An 18,154-nucleotide genomic window follows, 5' to 3' on the forward strand; every position below is an offset into this window, starting at 1 on the left:
CCCTAACCCTTCCATTATCTATTGCTTTATAGTTTATTTTTATGTTTCTTGCTTGTTTGGTCTCATATTCCATTTTCCCTTTCTTTAAATAAATTCTTTGGTCAACCTTTGCTTAATTTCCCAAACACTTCCAATCCTCAGGTTTACAACCTTTACTGACAAGGGTATATTGTTTTTCTTTGAATTTAAAACTATCGGTACTTTCTCCTAAAATCCATGGTTGGGTGTGTTTTGTGCCCTAAAGATGGGTATAATTTTGAAACTTGACTAATATTTATTTTAATGACTGTACAAAATTTCTTTTAACACTGTCATATACTTTAATGTTTTCCAATATATCATAACCAAAGCTTAAAATTGCTGATGCTTTAAATCTGTCATCAGAAAAAAAAATGCTGGAAAAAAAAACTTAAGAATGGGAAAGGGGCACATGGATGTAGCTTACCTGAAGCAGGCAAATTTAATGTTCACAGTGATTTTGACTGTACTTCCTTCCACACTGTCTCCTGAAAGGATACCACTCCTTCTCCTGCATTTTGTGTTTTTGTACCATAACCAATATGCCCCTCATTTCTTCTTAATTCCTTTCGAAAAAAATTGGTTTCAGATACAACAATATCATTTTCGCTGTCACTGTATTATTGGACCAATATCAGTGGTTGTGGAAAATGCTGGTATCTTAAAGGATCCGGTAACAAAATACTAAATAATAATTTGACTAAGCAGAATTGTTGCAGATTTATGATGAAATCTTTTTAAGGCTCCAGTATTTCTACCATCTTTTTAATGTTTCTTAATTGTACATATGATTTTTTTTGTGTTCTATCGCTGAGCAGCAGTGAACCATCTGATAGGCCTATCAGAGTTCTCTTTGGGAACTAGTTGACTTGATCAGCATTTCTGATCTGGCTATTGTTCATGATTGCACTTAATATAAGAAAAAGGATGTGTCTTGTAGAGTTAATGAAGGAGGAAATCAGTGACTGTGGTGTGTTGGAATTTTTAGAAGGTTTGGATTAATCAGAGAGATGGTGAACTTGTTCACCTGAAATCAGGAACACTACATTGGCATGGATTGCACATTGATTGCCAGAGAACAAAGAGAAGGAATAATGGAGTCTTTCTCAGGTTGACTGTGTCTAGTAGTAAGGGATAAGTCATCTAGTACTAAGACGACACTCAGGGTGTGGTGATTTTTGTAAAATCTCTGCCTTGACATTTTGTAAAGCATGGGTTCCCAACCCTTTTTATGCCATGAACCAATACTTTTAAACAAGGGATCCATGGAGCCCAGGTAAAGGGTCAATCACTGATTGCATTCAAAGCAGAGGTCAATAGATTTCTGGATATTAAAGGAATCAGTGGATAATAGACCAAATTTAGTCATAATCACACTGAATAACAGAGCAGGCTTGGAGAACTGAAAGGCCACATCTTCTCTTACTTCTTATGTTTTATGCTCTGAAATCAATATCTTAAGTTACTGACCTCTCTGCTTAAGGGAACTAGGACCTTCCTATCAATTTAATCACATACAATATATATGGTCCGCTTGGTATAAAGAATAATAATTTTCAGAATGTCCTTTTTCTTCTGGATCATTTTCTCTGCAAGTAAACTTCTAAACCTATATCATATCCTTTGACTAGATTGACGATGTATTTTGGTTGAGAGTGGATACTACTAGTAGAAAGAAACTAAAATGATGATTTAGATTACAATCTCATTTCAGATGATTATTTCAGTCTCAGCTTCTCTAGAAAGTTGCGTTAAATGACTCATTGCTAAACTAACAATTGTCCATTTAAGTTGCAGTAGTTCATTTATTTCATCCATTTTAATAGTGATGAAAATATCTGTTTCTTAGGTTTACACCCCCTGAATTTTATTGATGAAGTGGTTTTATTCTCCGTTCTTAACAATAGCTTTTCCAATGAGTCAGTGAGAGGAGGCATGAAATTATTGAACACCAAGGCAACTTCAATCAATATGCTATAGAAGAACACACATTAACATACAGCTACAGTATTTCACTCAATTCTATTTATAATAATGTGACAATTTCATAAATGACTGAAATGCAATTTCAGAAAGGCAATGCTAAAGTCCTGATATGTATAACATTTTCAAAATTACCATTAAAAACTCATGTCCTGAGAACATTACAAGACTATTGGATCCCAGCTTTGAATCCTTACTGAACAACCTGTCTGCTAGTACTGGTCCTTTCAGGAAGACACCATAAAACCTCCAGACCAAAATCTTTCTTGATGTTTATTAAAGGCATCCATTAGTCTTGCGAGACCATGGATCTGCACCTGGAAAGTCTTCACTCTCCAGGGTGCAGGCCTGGTCAAGATTGTATGGAAGACCAGCAGTTGCCCATGCTGCAAGTCTCCCCTCTCCACGACAGCAATGTTGTCCAAGGGAAGGGCATTAGGACCCATACAGCTTGGCACCAGTGTCGTCGCAGAGCAATGTGTGATTAAGTGCCTTGCTCAAGGACACATGTTGTCTCGGCTGGGGCTCAAACTCACGACCTTCAGGTCGCTAGTCCAATGCCTTAACCACTTGGCCATGTGCCCAATGCTCAACATTTCCAGTTGAAGAGAAGCAGCATATATTTGGAAATAAGCCAAAGGTGTACAAGCCATAACTTTAATATTTTGAATAAAAGCATTTAAATTTACATTCTTTCAGCAGTCTGCTGATTGGATTGATCAACAGGTTATAGATAGATGCCTGAAGATCCTTTTGTGTATTGCATAGTATTCACTGCCAAACAGCTTTTTGAAGTCCATAGCAGAAAGGACTCATAGCATGTGTGCATGTTCCCTGCTGAGGTACTGAAGGATATAACCTGACTTTCTCCTACTCTTGTATAGTGCTGGATTCTCCGAGTGGAGCATTGAAACTGTGAGAGTAAAGGAAAGAAGGGAACACAGATTTTCAGTCTGATCTATTCTGCTACACTATACGCAACAACTTCCATGGCAGGCAGAATCAAAATCTGGTTTAATATCACCAGGATAGATCATGAAGTTTGTTGGCTTTGCAACAGCAGTACAATGCAGTACATAATAATAGAGAAAAAAACTGTGAATGACAGTAAGAATGTGTGTGTGTATATATATACACACACACACACACACACATACATATATATATACATACATGTATATACATATATATATATATATACACACACACACACACACACACACACACACACACACACACACACATATATATATACGTATATACATATATAGATGGAGTGAAAAAATAAAAATAAAAAAATTAGTGAGGTGGTGTTCATAGGTTCAATGTCAATTCAGAAATCCGGTGGCAGAGGGGAAGAGGCTATTTCTGAATTGTTGAGTGTGTGCCTTCACACTTCTGTACCTCCTTCCTGATGGCAGCAATCAGAACAAGGCATGACCTGGGTATTGAGGGTCCTTAACGATGGATGCCACTGTTTTGAGGCATCACTCCTTGAAGAGGCCATGATGGAGCTGACTACGTTTACAACTCTCTGAAGCTTACTTCAGTCCTGTCCGGTAGCCCTTCCCCCATACCAAATGGTGATGCAGCCAGTTAGAATGCTCCTCACAGTATATCTGTCAGAATTTTCAACTGTTTTTTGGAGACATACCAAATCTTCCCAAACTCCTAATGAAATACAGCCGAGCAGATATAATAAATGCAAAATGTTTGATTGGCCAAAAGGGAGATGTTTTCTGAGGTAGTTTGATCCCTTTTATTTTATTTATTTATTGAAATACAGTGTGGAATAGGCCCTTCTAGCCCTTCACGCCACACTGTCCCAATCTCCTGATTTATTCCTATTTTAATCATGGAACAATTTACAATCAACCTACCAACTAGTTCGTCTTTGGACTGTGGGAGGAAACTGGAGCACTTGGAGGAAACCCATGTGGTCACAGGGAGAACATACAAACTCTTTTGCAGACGGTGGAGGGAACTGAACCTGGATCAACAATACTATAAAGCGTTGTACTAACCACTATGCTACCTCTGCTGCCCCGTTAATTTTCTATCATTTCTTGATTTAAAATTCTGCATGATCTGTGCAGTTGCAGGAATATGTAAAGCAAAAAGAATAGAGATTCCCTTCTGTGTCATATTTAGAAAGAGCAAATGCTATTTCTGCTCAGTGTATGGAGTCTCAATGCTTGAGGTCACCAATTCTATTGGAACAGAGCATATTAGATATCATTTACTTGTACTATTAAGTATCTTACATGCACTGTTACAGGGCCAGTTTTCCTTTATTTCTTTTACAACACCCTGATTCCACCCACATCCATTGGAACTGGAAGAAACAGAGGGTAATCCAAAGTATTCAAGCCAATCGGTTATGTAAATATGGATGGCTCCCAACTCACTGGAACACATTTGAATTGCACCCTGGATTTAAGTCCAACTCCTGTCAAATTATTAGCTAGCTGTAGAACCTTATGGTTACTGAGCAGGAACAGGCTTGAAAGTTAGTGGCTCAAACATATGAAGCTGCTCTAGGCACAGGAAAAGCATCAAGACCACTTCCATTTTTGTAAGCCTAGATCTCTGGCCTCATATCCATCCACAGCACTGAAGTTCAGGACGACTGATGTATATTTAACATGCAGCAACTGCATGTTAAATATAGTTAATATAATGGCAAACTTGCACACGGCAAAGTCCCAAATGTAGCAAAGGACTTGAATCAAATAATATGCTTTATGAATTGAATGAATTGACTTTATTATTTACATCCTTCATATACATGAGGAGTAAAAATCTCTGTTACATCCGTCTAAATGTGCAATTTAGAGTAATTTATAATAAATAGTATGTACAACAGGATAATCAATATAACAAAGAAATACAGTTATGTCAGCATGAGTTAAGCAGTCTGATGTGGATGTAGCTGTCCCAGAGCTTATTGGTCCTAGCTTTTATGTTGCGGTACCATTTCCTGCAGGGTAGCAGTTGGAACAATTTGTAGTTGGGGTGACTCAGGTCCTCAATGATTCTTCGGGCCCTTTTTACACGCTTGTCTTTGTAAATGTCCCGAATAGTGGGAAGTTCACATCTACAGATGCGCTGGGTTGCCCGCACCACTCTCTGCAGAGTCCTGGGATTGAGGGAAGTACAGTTCCCATACCAGGCAGTGATGCAGCCAGTCAGGATGCTCTCAATTGTGCCCCTGTAGAAAATTCTTAGGAGTTGGGGGCCCATACCAAACTTCTTCAATCGTATGAGGTGAAAGAGGCGCTGTTGAAATCTTGAATGTGGATAAAAATTGACAAGGAGACTGAAGATAAGTGATCATAGAATCTTTAAAGTGTATCTTCGATGCCTTCATCAGTGCAGCGTTCTTCAGAACTGAAAAGAAAACCACAAATTTTCTTCTCAGTTTTCTTATCTGGAATTGAAATGTACAAGTTCTCAAAATAGGGGCTAGGGTGCTATCCAAAGAGCTGTGATTTACAAAAGTGAAGCAGGAAAGGCTGAAAGGTCGTACTGCAGGCCATTTCCATGCCTTTTACATCGTGAGGTTGTCACCTCCTTTTTGACATTAATACATAGGGAATGGACCTTCTTGGGTTCCAATGGCAGAAAAGTCAGTTCCCAGTTTTGCAGCCGTTACTTTATCTTTTACATAAGCACAGATATTCTCCATTTACTTGTTTTCAAGGTACAGTGTTTATACTGACATTATAATTAGCAAATAAATGTTTTTAGAAATATTTTATTTAGAAATGTTTCCTATAGCCCACATATTTTAGAAATCAATTTGGTTTTGTGCTATATAGAGGAAAACATTGAAAGGATTGACAGGGCAAAATAAATCTCTGAAAATAATTTTTTTATAAAGAGAAGATTATTCATAAGACACTGTTCCAACCTACAACAGGTCATCATCTAATTTTATTTAATGTTTCTATGATTTTGAATATGTTTTACTGATCAGTAGTACCTTGTGATTTATGTGGGAGTAATAATGAGTTTTAGTTAGTTCATAGGGAAAAATTATAACTAGAAATAAGACTTCAGACACTTCTGATGGCCTAAATTGGCGATGTACAGTATCTAACAATAATGCTGAAAATAGCTGCATCAATATGTTGGGACCAGGTTAGATCCTCAGCGATCTTGACACCCAGGAACCTGAAATTGCTCACTCTTTCCACTTCTGATCCCTTGATGAGGATAGGTTTGTGTTCCCTTGTCCTACCCTTTATGAAGATGCATGTTAATTTGTCAATACCGCTATCCTACAAGCAACAATCTTGTGCTTTCAGTGATGTTGGTGATGTAAACTTAGAACACCACAGAGTACTCTGATGTTCTCCTCCTGAATAATACAGGACATTTTAGAGTACTGCATCTGGGCTTGTTTCAATGTACATTTAAGGTTTCAAAGGTACATTTAATGTCAGAGAAAGGTATACAATATACATCCTGAAATGCTTTCTCTTTGCAACCATCCACGAAAACAGAGGAGTGCCCCCAAAGAATAAATGACAGTTAAGTGTTAGAACTCCAAAGTCCTCCTCAGCTCCTTTCCCTCCTGCGTGTAAGCGGCAGCAAGCAACGATCCCCCTCCCCCACCAGCAAAAAAAAACACCGGCACCCGTCACTGAGCACTCAAGTGTGAGCAAAGCAACAGCAAAGACACAGACTTGCAGAACTCCAAAGACTACTTGTTCACCTGGTATTCGACGTACCACAGGCTCTCTCTCTCTCCTTAATAAGGGAGAAAGAGATGTCTCTGTTTCACAGCAAGAGGGGAGACATCATAAACAACTCACTGGTTTACGATACTAAAAGTCCATTGCATCGCTTTTTCTGAGCTCTGTGCCCAAAGATCTCGGGTCTCTGGGCACACAGCCTTAGATCTTCTATCTCCCACAACATACCAATCTGCCCAGTCACCGACCTTCGATCCGCCCGTCTCCAGAGCCACGAGATCTCGGCCCTCCAAAGGCAAGTTGAGCTCTTAGGCTGAGCCCTTGGCACAACGAATAACAGCCGGTTGTGAAACCCTGAGAGCAGGTCCCATTCCCGCAAAGAACTGTAGTCAGCGTGTAACTCCAGGTTAGGGTCTTCAAAAGAATCCTGAAAGGGAAAAATAAAGATGTTAAAGACGGAAATAGAGCTGCTTCCAAAGATGTAAGCAAAAGAGCTGCCGTTAGGCGCCATTAATCCTCCTAAGCTCCTCCAAGTTTTTATTTTGTATTCATTAATTTAATAAGGCAACTGTTACTGTAGAAGATTGCATAGAGGTTTAACCGTTATCTCATCTAAAACACATGTTCTCTGAATTGCAATATTCCCTAACAAATTCATTGCAGAATTAACCCACAATTTTGTTTTAAAGTCCCTGAAATGTGTCTTGAACCAGAAATCATTATTTGGCTCTGAAGTGAGTGTTTCCCACTACACCACAATTAATATTCTGACATATTCATGACAAGTGGCAGAGATGCCATGGTGAGTTACAGAATATCCATTGTTTTCTCTGCTCTGTTTAATAGCTGAAAATCCCAATTTTACTTGCTCAGGTTCATTCTTAGAGGCAAACGCAACAGCACCTGCCTGGCTGATGGGACTTGGAGTGATCAGCAACAATTCTGTGAACGTAAGCATTTAGTATTCATGTTAAACAGTGAGGTTAATTCCTTTACTAAGGGCAGAGAAAAATGCCTTTTTACAACAGTTCTTGAGTTAAAAAAAAACAATAATTAGGGAAGAGTTGAATTTAGGTCTTTCTCTGTGGATAAAGACAATGGACCATTAGTTTTTGGGATATACTTGGTGTTAATTATAAAACAGTGGCTTGGATTTTAACAAGGGTAAGGATAGATCACATGGCATGGGGTGAAGGTGGGTCCATGGTTGGGTGTGGTGATGTTTTGGATGGAAGGCCAAGAATCCAGGTTGGCTGCAGGCTCGGGGCTTTTTCTCCACATGATTTGCAGGCTTATGAAACTATAGAGCAGGATTTGATCCACAAGTCCAGATGAGCTTGAGTTGGAGGGAGCTAAGAATGATATTGGTGGATTGAAGATGGCAATTGTGGTTACTGATTCTTGTCAAGATTATTTGATGGTTTAGAAATGAGAGCATGGGGGAAATTCATTCCTGGTGTAGTGTACAGTCCCAATTCTGACCATAGGTTAGGTATCCACTCTGAGGGAACACTGACCTCAGGTGTGCATCCCATCTTTGCTCAGAATCACTGTTTGATTTAATTTATCAGGAGAAAGGTACATTTGGGAGATATGAAGGATGGATAGAAAATAATTTATGCCCATGATTAGCAAAATAGTGGGAGAAGTTCAAGTGTCCATCTTCTAAACCAACAAGTGGCACCTTCTGAACTGGCAATAATAGAAAGGAATATTTAAACTGACTGTAAAGTGATATGTCAGTATTGTAGGATATTGTATGAAACTAGTAGCGGGTAGACATCTAAGATACTCTGCAAGGAAAATAAGTCTAATAATTCAGGTAGCTCTTGACAAGTTTTAGCAGGCACTGTTCATTCTTTGTACTCTTAATGCAATGATGCTTAACTCTCTCCCACAGCTGTGCAATGTTTACCTGCACCTGTACCAATAAATGGGAAAATAGTATCTTATTCTACACAGCGGCCCTATAACATTTCTGTCTTTGGTGACATGATCAAGTACGAGTGCAGTAAAGGCCTGGCTTTGTTTGGAAATGAGACAGCCTTCTGCCTAGCCAGTGGAAGCTGGTCAAAAACACCGCAATGTAAAGGCAAGTATGTCTGATGACTAAGTGTAATGGCAGCTCTCCATCCTCTCCATGTTGCTCTAAAATATAGATCATTAAGAATCTAGAATGTACCTCATCTAGAATGTAATGCAAATGGCAAGAGATTTATATTATGGGCTCATTATATTGCTAACATTCTGACCAATTTTTAACAGTTAAAGTTCTTTTCCCCCATAATTTTGTTCCAAGATACCGAATAAACTTGTCTTTGAATACAAACTGATCAAAATATACTAGCAACATTTAACAATCAACAGGGTTGGTGCACAGGGCATGACTAACAACTGTGTTATATATCAAAAAGGAAAAATAACCAGAACTTTCGTATAATGATAAACACTGGTAAGTCCACAAATGCAAATCTTGTCTTACAAGCTATTTTCTGTACTATAGAAGTGAAATGCCCATCTCCACCAAACATAGTGAATGGATTTTTGGTATTTGCCTTTAAACACAAATATAATGTTGGAGAGTCCGTTGATTACGGCTGTATTGAAAACTACATCATTGAAGGTGCACGGGAAGTAACATGCCAGAAGACAGCGGAATGGACACCAATACCCAGCTGTCGAGGTGAGAGAAACTTGAAATGATGGTGGAACAGAAAGCCAGGATCACATTAATGTCCACAATACACATATATCATTCAATATCTCCTGTGGGTTGGGTTACAAATGAGCATTTTTGATTGTAAGAAAAAACAGATTTTTACCAACATTCCCTATGTTCTGCAATTACAATTATGTATATGTCTGTTTCAGATATAAAATTAAAACCTGATCCAAACTTAATCTGACCTTGGCCAATCAGAACCTGATAACATTGTTTTACCAACACTCAATCCAACTATTACATTAAATATAAGAATTTCAAATTGCTCTGCCTGAGGAAGAAGCAATAAATCCTGATCAAGAGCAGAAGACTCACATATTAATACAAAGCAAATGATCCTGGCCCAAAAGGGACAAGCTTGGTAAAGCCCAATCCAAATGCAGATGTCTTATCAGAGTGCACAAAGAAATCAACCAAATGCAACACTCATTACTGGAATTGCCAATCTGAAATAATGGACTCAGGGTTGGTAAGAGGGCAGGAGTCTGTTTCTATAATAATTTATTTTTTTTAAATTCTGCCAATATGAATGATGCTACTGATAAACTTACAACTATTCTAATCTCTACATTATAAAATATTGTTTTGACATCCTTTGTGGAATCAATTACTGGAAGAGCAGAATTAAATATTGGTAAAAACAATCCCCCATTGGTTCAGATTCCATTACAAATTCCACTTCCCGAACACTCAACCCATCTCTTGGTGAATCCAATTGTTCACAATCTTGATATGATCTAGTAATAACCTGGCAAACATTTTTTTTCATTCAATTTCTTGAGAGCATCATTGAGAGCACCCCGGCTGGCTGTATCACTGCCTGGAATGGAAACTGCACCAACCTTGATCGCTGGGCACTGCAGAGAGTGGTACAGACAGCCCATCGAATCTGTGAACGTGAACTTCCCTCCATTGAGGACATTTACAGCAGCAGGTACAGAAAGAAAATCTGGAAGATCATCGGAGACACCAGTTACCCCAACCATAAACTGCTTCAGCTGCTTCTGTCAGGCAAACAGTACCGCGGCATTAAAGCTAGGACCAACAGGTTACAGGACAGCTTCTACAAACTATTAGATTTATAAATACACACTTCTGTACATTGTGATGGAGTCATAATGCAAAGATTTTTACTCCCTCACATTGTGGGATAGATGTAAAGATTTAAATAAATTCAATCTGAACATCAATGCCGAGTGCAGCATTTATGGCCCATCCCAAATATTCTGAAAGTGAGTAGCTTGCTGGGCCTTTTCGGAGTGCATTTAAGAGTTAACCACATTGGTGGACTTGGAGTTATATAGAGGCAGGGCTGATTAAAGATGCAGAGATAAGAACATCTGTGGACTAAATAGATTTTTCCACAATCCAGTAGTTTTGTGGGAATCATAACTATAACTTGTGTATTCTTAAATTCCAAATTATGAATTAACTGAAGTAAACACCACCAACTCATACTTCTGTAAAATTGTCACCAATAGTCAGCCTCATTTTACCTTCAAGTGAAATTCTCATCCATGCATTTAAGGTGAGAGAGGGTATGGTTAAAGGAGATGTCTGTGGCAAGATTTTTTTTGCACAGAAAGTGGTAGGGCTGCCTGGGGTACTGGTAGAAGCAGATTTGACGGTGGTGTTTATGAGGCCGTTAGACACATGAATATGCAGAGAGGGAATGGAGGATATAGCTCATGTTCAGGCAGAAGAGGTGAAGTTTTATTTGGTATCATTGTGGGCTGAAGGGCCTACTCCTGTGCTGTACTGTTCTCTGTCCTATGTTTACCTCTATGCCATTTCAAGATTTCCCAACTTCTTCTCTCCGTTTAAACAGAATTCTGAGCTTGATAATCTAATATGTGTCATTCTCCGCTCACCCATCATTTCTGACCTCCCCACTGTGCAACCCTAGCATTCCCCAGTTTCAAAATTCTTACTGTGATCTTCAAATTCACATTCATGGTCCTGTTCTTCCAGTCAAAAACCACAGGACTATTTCGGTACATTTTGATGTATAAGTGGAACAATGCTGGTTATAAGTAGAACAATCTCATCAGTAGCATCCTCTGTTTTCCAATAATTCCCGCCAATTATTCTCTCCCAAGACCCTATCTAATCCTGTTTTGAAGACACTGATTGATTTTATGTCCAGTGCTTCTTAGGGCAAAAGACATTATGATGTAGAAATAGATTTTGCCATGGAGTCCCCTTGTATATTTTGCTCAAATTTCAATCTGAGTCTGCTAGTCTTTGAACTATTCAGTAATATGTTAGCTTCCCTTTTTCCACCAGGGAAGTTGCTTCATGGTGCACAGGTGATCTTCTGAAAAATGTCAGATGGATTTCAATGTAGACAAGTGTGAGATGATATACTTTGGGAGACAAATAAGAGTAGAACTTACTGCGCATAGTGAATGGTTGAGTGCTGAAGAGTATTGTAGAACAATTGTTCTGGGAATACAGATCTATAGTTCCTTAAAAGTGGTGGCACAGATAGGTCGGGTCATGAAAAGACATTTTGGCACATTGAACTTCATAAATCAGTATACAGCGTACAAGAATTGGGATGTTATATTGAAATTGTATAAAACATTAGTGAGGTAAAATTTGTAATATTGTGTGCAATTCTGGTCACCTGTTAATAAGACTGAAAGGTTACAGAGAAAATTTACGAGGATGTTTCTGGGTCTGGAGGACCTGAGTTATAGGAAAGGTTGAATAAGTTAGCACTTTATTTCCTGGAGTGTATGAGAATGAAGGAAGATTGATGGTGATACAGTATACAACGTTATGAGAGGTATAAATGGGTTAAATGCAAGTAGATTTTTTCCACTGAGGTTGGGTGAAACTAGAAATAGAGATCATAGGTTAAGGATGAAAGGTGAAATACTTAAGGAGGACCTAGAGGGAACTTCTTCACTCAAAGGATGGTGAGAGTGTGGAATGAGTTGCCAGCGGAAGTGGTGGATGTGGGTTCAATTGTCACATTTAAGAGAAGTTTGGGTAAGTACATGGATGACAGGGGTTATGGAGGCCTATGGTTCCGATGTGGGTTGATGGGACTAGGCAGAATAACAGTTTGGCACAGACTTAGGTAAGCCTGTTTCTGTGGTGTATCACTCTATGTTTGCCCTTGGACTAACCTATAGTTGTACTTTCTTACCATGGCATTGTGGACTCCTTACATCTGTTGGTGTTGTGGCCCATCCACAAAATAACTAGTCCTAGAGTAATAATAAAAAAATTACTCGGGCTTCCAGTAGGGTATAGGTATAATAATAAGAAGAAGAAGAGGAAGAAGAGGAACAACTTTATTGATTGAGTGGGAAATTATTTCATCACAGCAGCAACTTTTAAAAACACACTTAGCAATAATAATAAATATAATAACTAATAAAGTACAGAAAAATAACATACACAACAATAATTTACCAATATACAATAATGTGCAATGCTGTGCAATAATAATGTACAAAATAATAAAACAGAGACAATTGTACTACGATGTGTTTTCTTGTTGTACAGAGATGAACTGTCATATATCCTTTTTGCATTTGGTAGGAAAGATTTTCGGTAACAATCCTTGTGACAACAGAGCTGAATGAGTCTGTTTGAAAGGATGCTCCACTGCTTATTCAGTGGGTCATGGAGAGGATGTGCCTGATTGTCCACTAACTCAACAGAGTCTGGGTTGTAGCCAAGGATGGATCCAGCCTTTTTGATGAGCTTATTTAGTCTTTTTGCATCACCCGCACTGATGCTGCACCCCCAACATAAAGCCACAAAGAAAACTGCACTTGCTACAGTGGACTGGTAAAAGATCTCCAACATCCTGCTGCACACATTGAAAGATATCAGCTTCCTTAGAAAATAGAATCTGCTCATCCACTTCTTGAGAAACAGCCTTTGTGTTAGTTTTCCAGTCAAATCTGTTGTCAAAGTGAACACCCAAGTACTTGTACTCCTCCACCACTGGAACTTCTCCCAGAATGTATACAGGACTCGTCATGCTTGTCTTGTCAATTATAACCAATATTTCAATGACAAACTCTGCCATCCTCATCAGGGATTCTTTAGTCTTTGAGTGGGGAAAACTAAAGTCCTGGTTGTGGACTATCTGGTGGTTTTCTGAGACAATGGGCTTTCTGTTACTCTAGCTATCTTTCTCTCTTCCTTTAAAGATACTTCATAAAGCCTCTCAACCAACCTTTTACTCAGCTTATCCTAACATATGATTATCTGGGTCAGTGTCAAGCTTTGTTTAATGGCAGTTCTCTGAAATGCCTTAGAACACTAAGTTAGTGTCCTGGCACTTTAGATGATATACAAATTATACAAATAGGAATTGCTCTTATTACTTTGATGTCATTACCTCAAATTCCAAGTGAACAGAAATATAGGCCATCAAAATGATAACATGTTGAAATTTAGAATGATGTGATGAGCAGGAGCAATTATGCTTCAATATTTCTTTTCCTGTGATGATTTATGTTGGTGCAATTTCATAATTGAATTAGATGGCTAACAAGGAGCTCATCAGTAATACATCTAAAACAAAATTTATCAGTAAGATGTGCCGAGGAATTTCTTTAGCCAGAGGGTGGTGAATCTGTGGAATTCATTACAGATGGCTGTGAAGGCCAGGTCATTGGCTTTATTTAAAGCAGAAGTTCATAGTTTCTTGATCAGTAAAGGAGCCAAAAGTTATGGGGAGAAGGCAGGAGAATGGGGTTGATAGGGGTAATAAATCAGCCATGATGGAATGGCAGAGCAGACTTGATGGGCTGAATGGCCTAATTCTGCTCCCATGTCTATGGTTTTATGTTTTTTTTTCTTTTCTAGCTCCTTGCACTATACCTTTCAAAAGAGGTCGTATCTTCTACAGTGGCAAAAAAATCTGGGTGGAAGATCTCCCAGAAAAGAGAATACTGCATAAAGAAAGAATAGCTGTTTACTGCTACAACAAAGAAAGGAAATGTGGATACCCAGTTCTGACTCAGTGCATTGATAGTCAAATTCAAATTCCTTCATGTTTTAAAGGTGAGAGCGATTTTCAATAAAAAGATGTGTGAAAATCTGTCATGCTTTATAACAGTTTAATGATATTTCATTGATTGAAACTTTGTAAGCAAGTCTCAGGTTTGATCTGTAATATGTCTGTGGAACACAGGATTACACTCCAATATTGCACCATATACTTAATATATTCATATAATTTAATCATAATCATAAGTATTTAACCTTACATTTAATTAACATCTTTTTGTCTTTTATTTTCTTGTTTGAACATTGTAAAGCACTTTGAACTACACTGTATGAAAAGTGCTCTATTTAAAAAGTTATTATTATTACTACATACACCCTTCTTCAACGGATAGCCATTATATTTGCCGTCACTAATTTCCTGAGATTAAATGATACAATTTTGTTTCTTCATTGAGTATGGGAATTGTTGGCATGGCAAATTTTTGCTGACCATCTCTAAATGGCCCTGCAAAGACTGTGGCGATCAACCTTCTTGAATGCTGTAGTCCGATCTGAACTTAGTCTTCTGCTCTATACTTGTTTTCTTAAAAGAGAGTGTAAAGATGTTCTATAGTTGAAGTGTGAAACAGTGGAATTCTGACTGTTGATTTATAGAATTGGCTGGATATACACACAGATGGTAACCTTAAAAGCCTGACTAGCCTGTTCTCTGATTTATAAATTAAGAGGGTCCCAGACATAGTTAGCAGGACTTGGGAGAAAAGACAAAAACAAGGAGTCATAGATTTATGTGAATCAGCAAAGGGCTTCTAAGCAGTGGATAAATTACTTTATCCACCTGGAAACCAGTGAGGGTCTGGAGCACTGCTGTATTGGATGCTGGGTTGAGGAAAACTTGAAAAGTCATAGTCTACGTAGCCGCAGATTTATCACTGGAAAATGGAAGAGAGCAAAATAGCTTTAATTATGGCAGCAGTAGTCTTGAGTTGAGTATGATGTTCTCTTATGGGGTTATCTATTGGTGGGTGCTTAGGAAGATTTGGGATCCACAAATTCTGGTGAAGTGTGGGCATGAGTAAGTGGTGGCTGTGAGTCTTTTGGTTGTTCAGTCTCTCATTTCATAGCAGCCACATGTTCTCTATGGCACAGAAAGTTGTTCTCATGTAGCTCCCTCTTACACTATACCTGGAGGAAATCTGTGCATCTATTGAACACAATGTTTTCCCATAGAGTCATACAAATGGGCCCTTTGACCCATCTAGTCCATGCCAAACCATAAATCTGTTTAGTCCCATAGACCTTCACCTGGATCATATGTCAGTATCCATACCCGTCCCATCCATGCACCTATCCAAATTTCTCTTAAATGTTGAAATCAACCCTGCATTCCCACTTCTGCTGGCAGCTGGTTCCACACTCTCACCACCCTCTGAGTGAAAAAGATTCCCTCATGTTCCCCTTAAACATTTCACCTTTTATGCTTAACCCATGACCTCTAGTTCTTGTCTCAGTCTCAGTGGAAAAAGCCTGCTTGCAACTTATCCAATCTGTACTTCTCATAATTTTTGTATACCTCTATCAAATCTCCCCAAATCTTCTATGTTCTAGGAAATAAAGCTGAACCTATTCAACCTTTCCTTTTAACTCAAGTCCTCCAATCCCGACAATTTCCTTATAAATTCCCCTGCACTCTTTCAATCTTACTGACATCTTTCCTGAAGGGAGGTGACCAAAACTGGATACAATACTCCAAATTAGGCCTTTCCAACGTCTTATACAATTTCAACATAACATCACAACTCTTGTACTCAATGCATTGATTATTGAAGGTATATGTGCCAAACATTTTCGTTACATTCCAAACTACCTGTGATGCCACTTTCAAGGAATTAGGGATCTGTTTTCCCAGATCCCTCTGTTCTATCACACTCCTCAGTATCCTACTGCTCTCTATGTAAGGCCTACTGTGTAAGACAAAAAATAATCTGCAGATGCTGGGGTCAAAGCAACACCCACAACATGCTGGAGGAACTCAGCAGCTCAGCAACTCAGGTTGGAGGAGCAACACCTCATATACTGTCTAGGTAATCTCCATCCCCTTGGTATGAACATAGAATTCTCCAACTTCCGGTAATTCCATTCCTCTATCCCTATTTCACTCTGCCCCCTCCCCCAGCTGCCTATCACCTCCCTCATGGTTCCGTCTCCTTCTACTACCCATTGTGTTTTCCCCTATTCCTTCCTCACCTTTCCTGCCCATCACCTCCCTGCAACCCCTCCGCCACCTCTTTATCTTTCCCCTTACTGGTTTTTCACCTGGAACCTACCAGCCTTCTCCTTCCCACCCTCCCCCCACCTTCTTTATAGGGCCTCTGCCCTTTCCCTCTACAGTCCTGACGAAGGGTTTCGGCCCGAAACGTCGACTCATCGTTTCCACGGATGCTGCCTGACCTGCTGAGTTCTTCCAGCGTGTTGTGAGTGCTACTGTGTAAGACGAACTTGATCCTCCCAAAGTGCAACACCTCACACTCATCTGGCTTAAATTCCATTTAAAATTTTTCCAGCTGGTCCAGATCCTGCTGCAAGCTTTGATAGTCTTCATCACTGTCCATTACACCCCTAATCTTGGGTGTTATTTGCAAATTTGTTGATCAAGTTTATCACATTATCATCCAGATCATTGATACAGATGATATAGATGACAAACAACAATGGACCCAGCACGAATCCCTGCAACACTTCACTAGTCACAGGCCTCCCGTTAGAGAGGTAACTATCTATAACCCCTACAAACAACAGGAATTCTGCAGATGCTGGAAATTCAAGCAACACACATCAAAATTGCTGGTAAACGCAGCAGGCCAGGCAGCATCTCTAGGAAGAGGTGCAGTCGACGTTTCAGGCCGAGACCCTTCGTCAGGACTAACTGAAGGAAGAGTTAGTAAGAGATTTGAAAGTGGGAGGGGGAGGGGGAGATCCAAACTGATAGGAGAAGACAGGAGGGGAAGGGATGGAGCCAAGAGCTGGACAGGTGATTGGCAAAGGGGATATGAGAGGATCAAGGGACAGGAGGTCCGGGGAGAAAGACAAGGGGGCGGGGTAACCAGAGGATGGGAAAGGGGTATAGTCAGAGGGACAGAGGGAGAAAAGGGAGAGTGAGAGAAAGAATGTGTGTATAAAAATAAATAACGGATGGGGTACGAGGGGGAGGTGGGGCATTAGCGGAAGTTAGTGAAGTCAATGTTCATGCCATCAGGTTGGAGGCTACCCAGACGGAATATAAGGTGTTATTCCTCCAACCTGAGTGTGGCATCATCTTTACGGTAGAGGAGGCCGTGGATAGACATGTCAGAATGGGAATGGGATGTGGAATTAAAATGTGTGGCCACTGGGAGATCCTGCTTTCTCTGGCAGACGGAGCATAGGTGTTCAGCAAAGCGGTCTCCCAGTCTGCGTCGGGTCTCGCCAATATATAGAAGGCCACATCGGGAGCATCGGACGCATCGGACGCCCGCTGCGTTTACCAGCAATTTTGATGTGTGTTGCTTGAATTTCCAGCATCTGCAGAATTCCTGTTGTTTGTAGAGGTTATAGATAGTTACCTCTCTAACAGGAGGCCTGTGACTAGTGAAGGCCACATCGTACCCCATCCGTTATTTATTTTTATACACACATTCTTTCTCTCACTCTCCTTTTTCTCCCTCTGTCCCTCTGACTATACCCCTTTCCCATCCTCTGGTTCCCCCCACCT

General features: G+C 39.5%; 1 protein-coding gene across 1 annotated transcript in view; it reads left to right on the plus strand.

Moving 5' to 3' along the window:
* LOC134336418 (beta-2-glycoprotein 1-like) overlaps window positions 1-18,154 on the plus strand; it is a 45,490-nt gene that overhangs the window by 17,123 nt on the left and 10,213 nt on the right. Inside the window, exons 4-7 of the mRNA XM_063030626.1 lie at window positions 7,575-7,651; window positions 8,602-8,793; window positions 9,205-9,384; window positions 14,260-14,457. Coding sequence (XP_062886696.1) covers window positions 7,575-7,651; window positions 8,602-8,793; window positions 9,205-9,384; window positions 14,260-14,457 — 647 coding nt within the window. The remainder of the gene's footprint in view (window positions 1-7,574; window positions 7,652-8,601; window positions 8,794-9,204; window positions 9,385-14,259; window positions 14,458-18,154) is intronic.

The sequence above is a fragment of the Mobula hypostoma genome, chromosome 22, assembly GCF_963921235.1.
Source record: "Mobula hypostoma chromosome 22, sMobHyp1.1, whole genome shotgun sequence".
NCBI lineage: Eukaryota > Metazoa > Chordata > Chondrichthyes > Myliobatiformes > Myliobatidae > Mobula > Mobula hypostoma.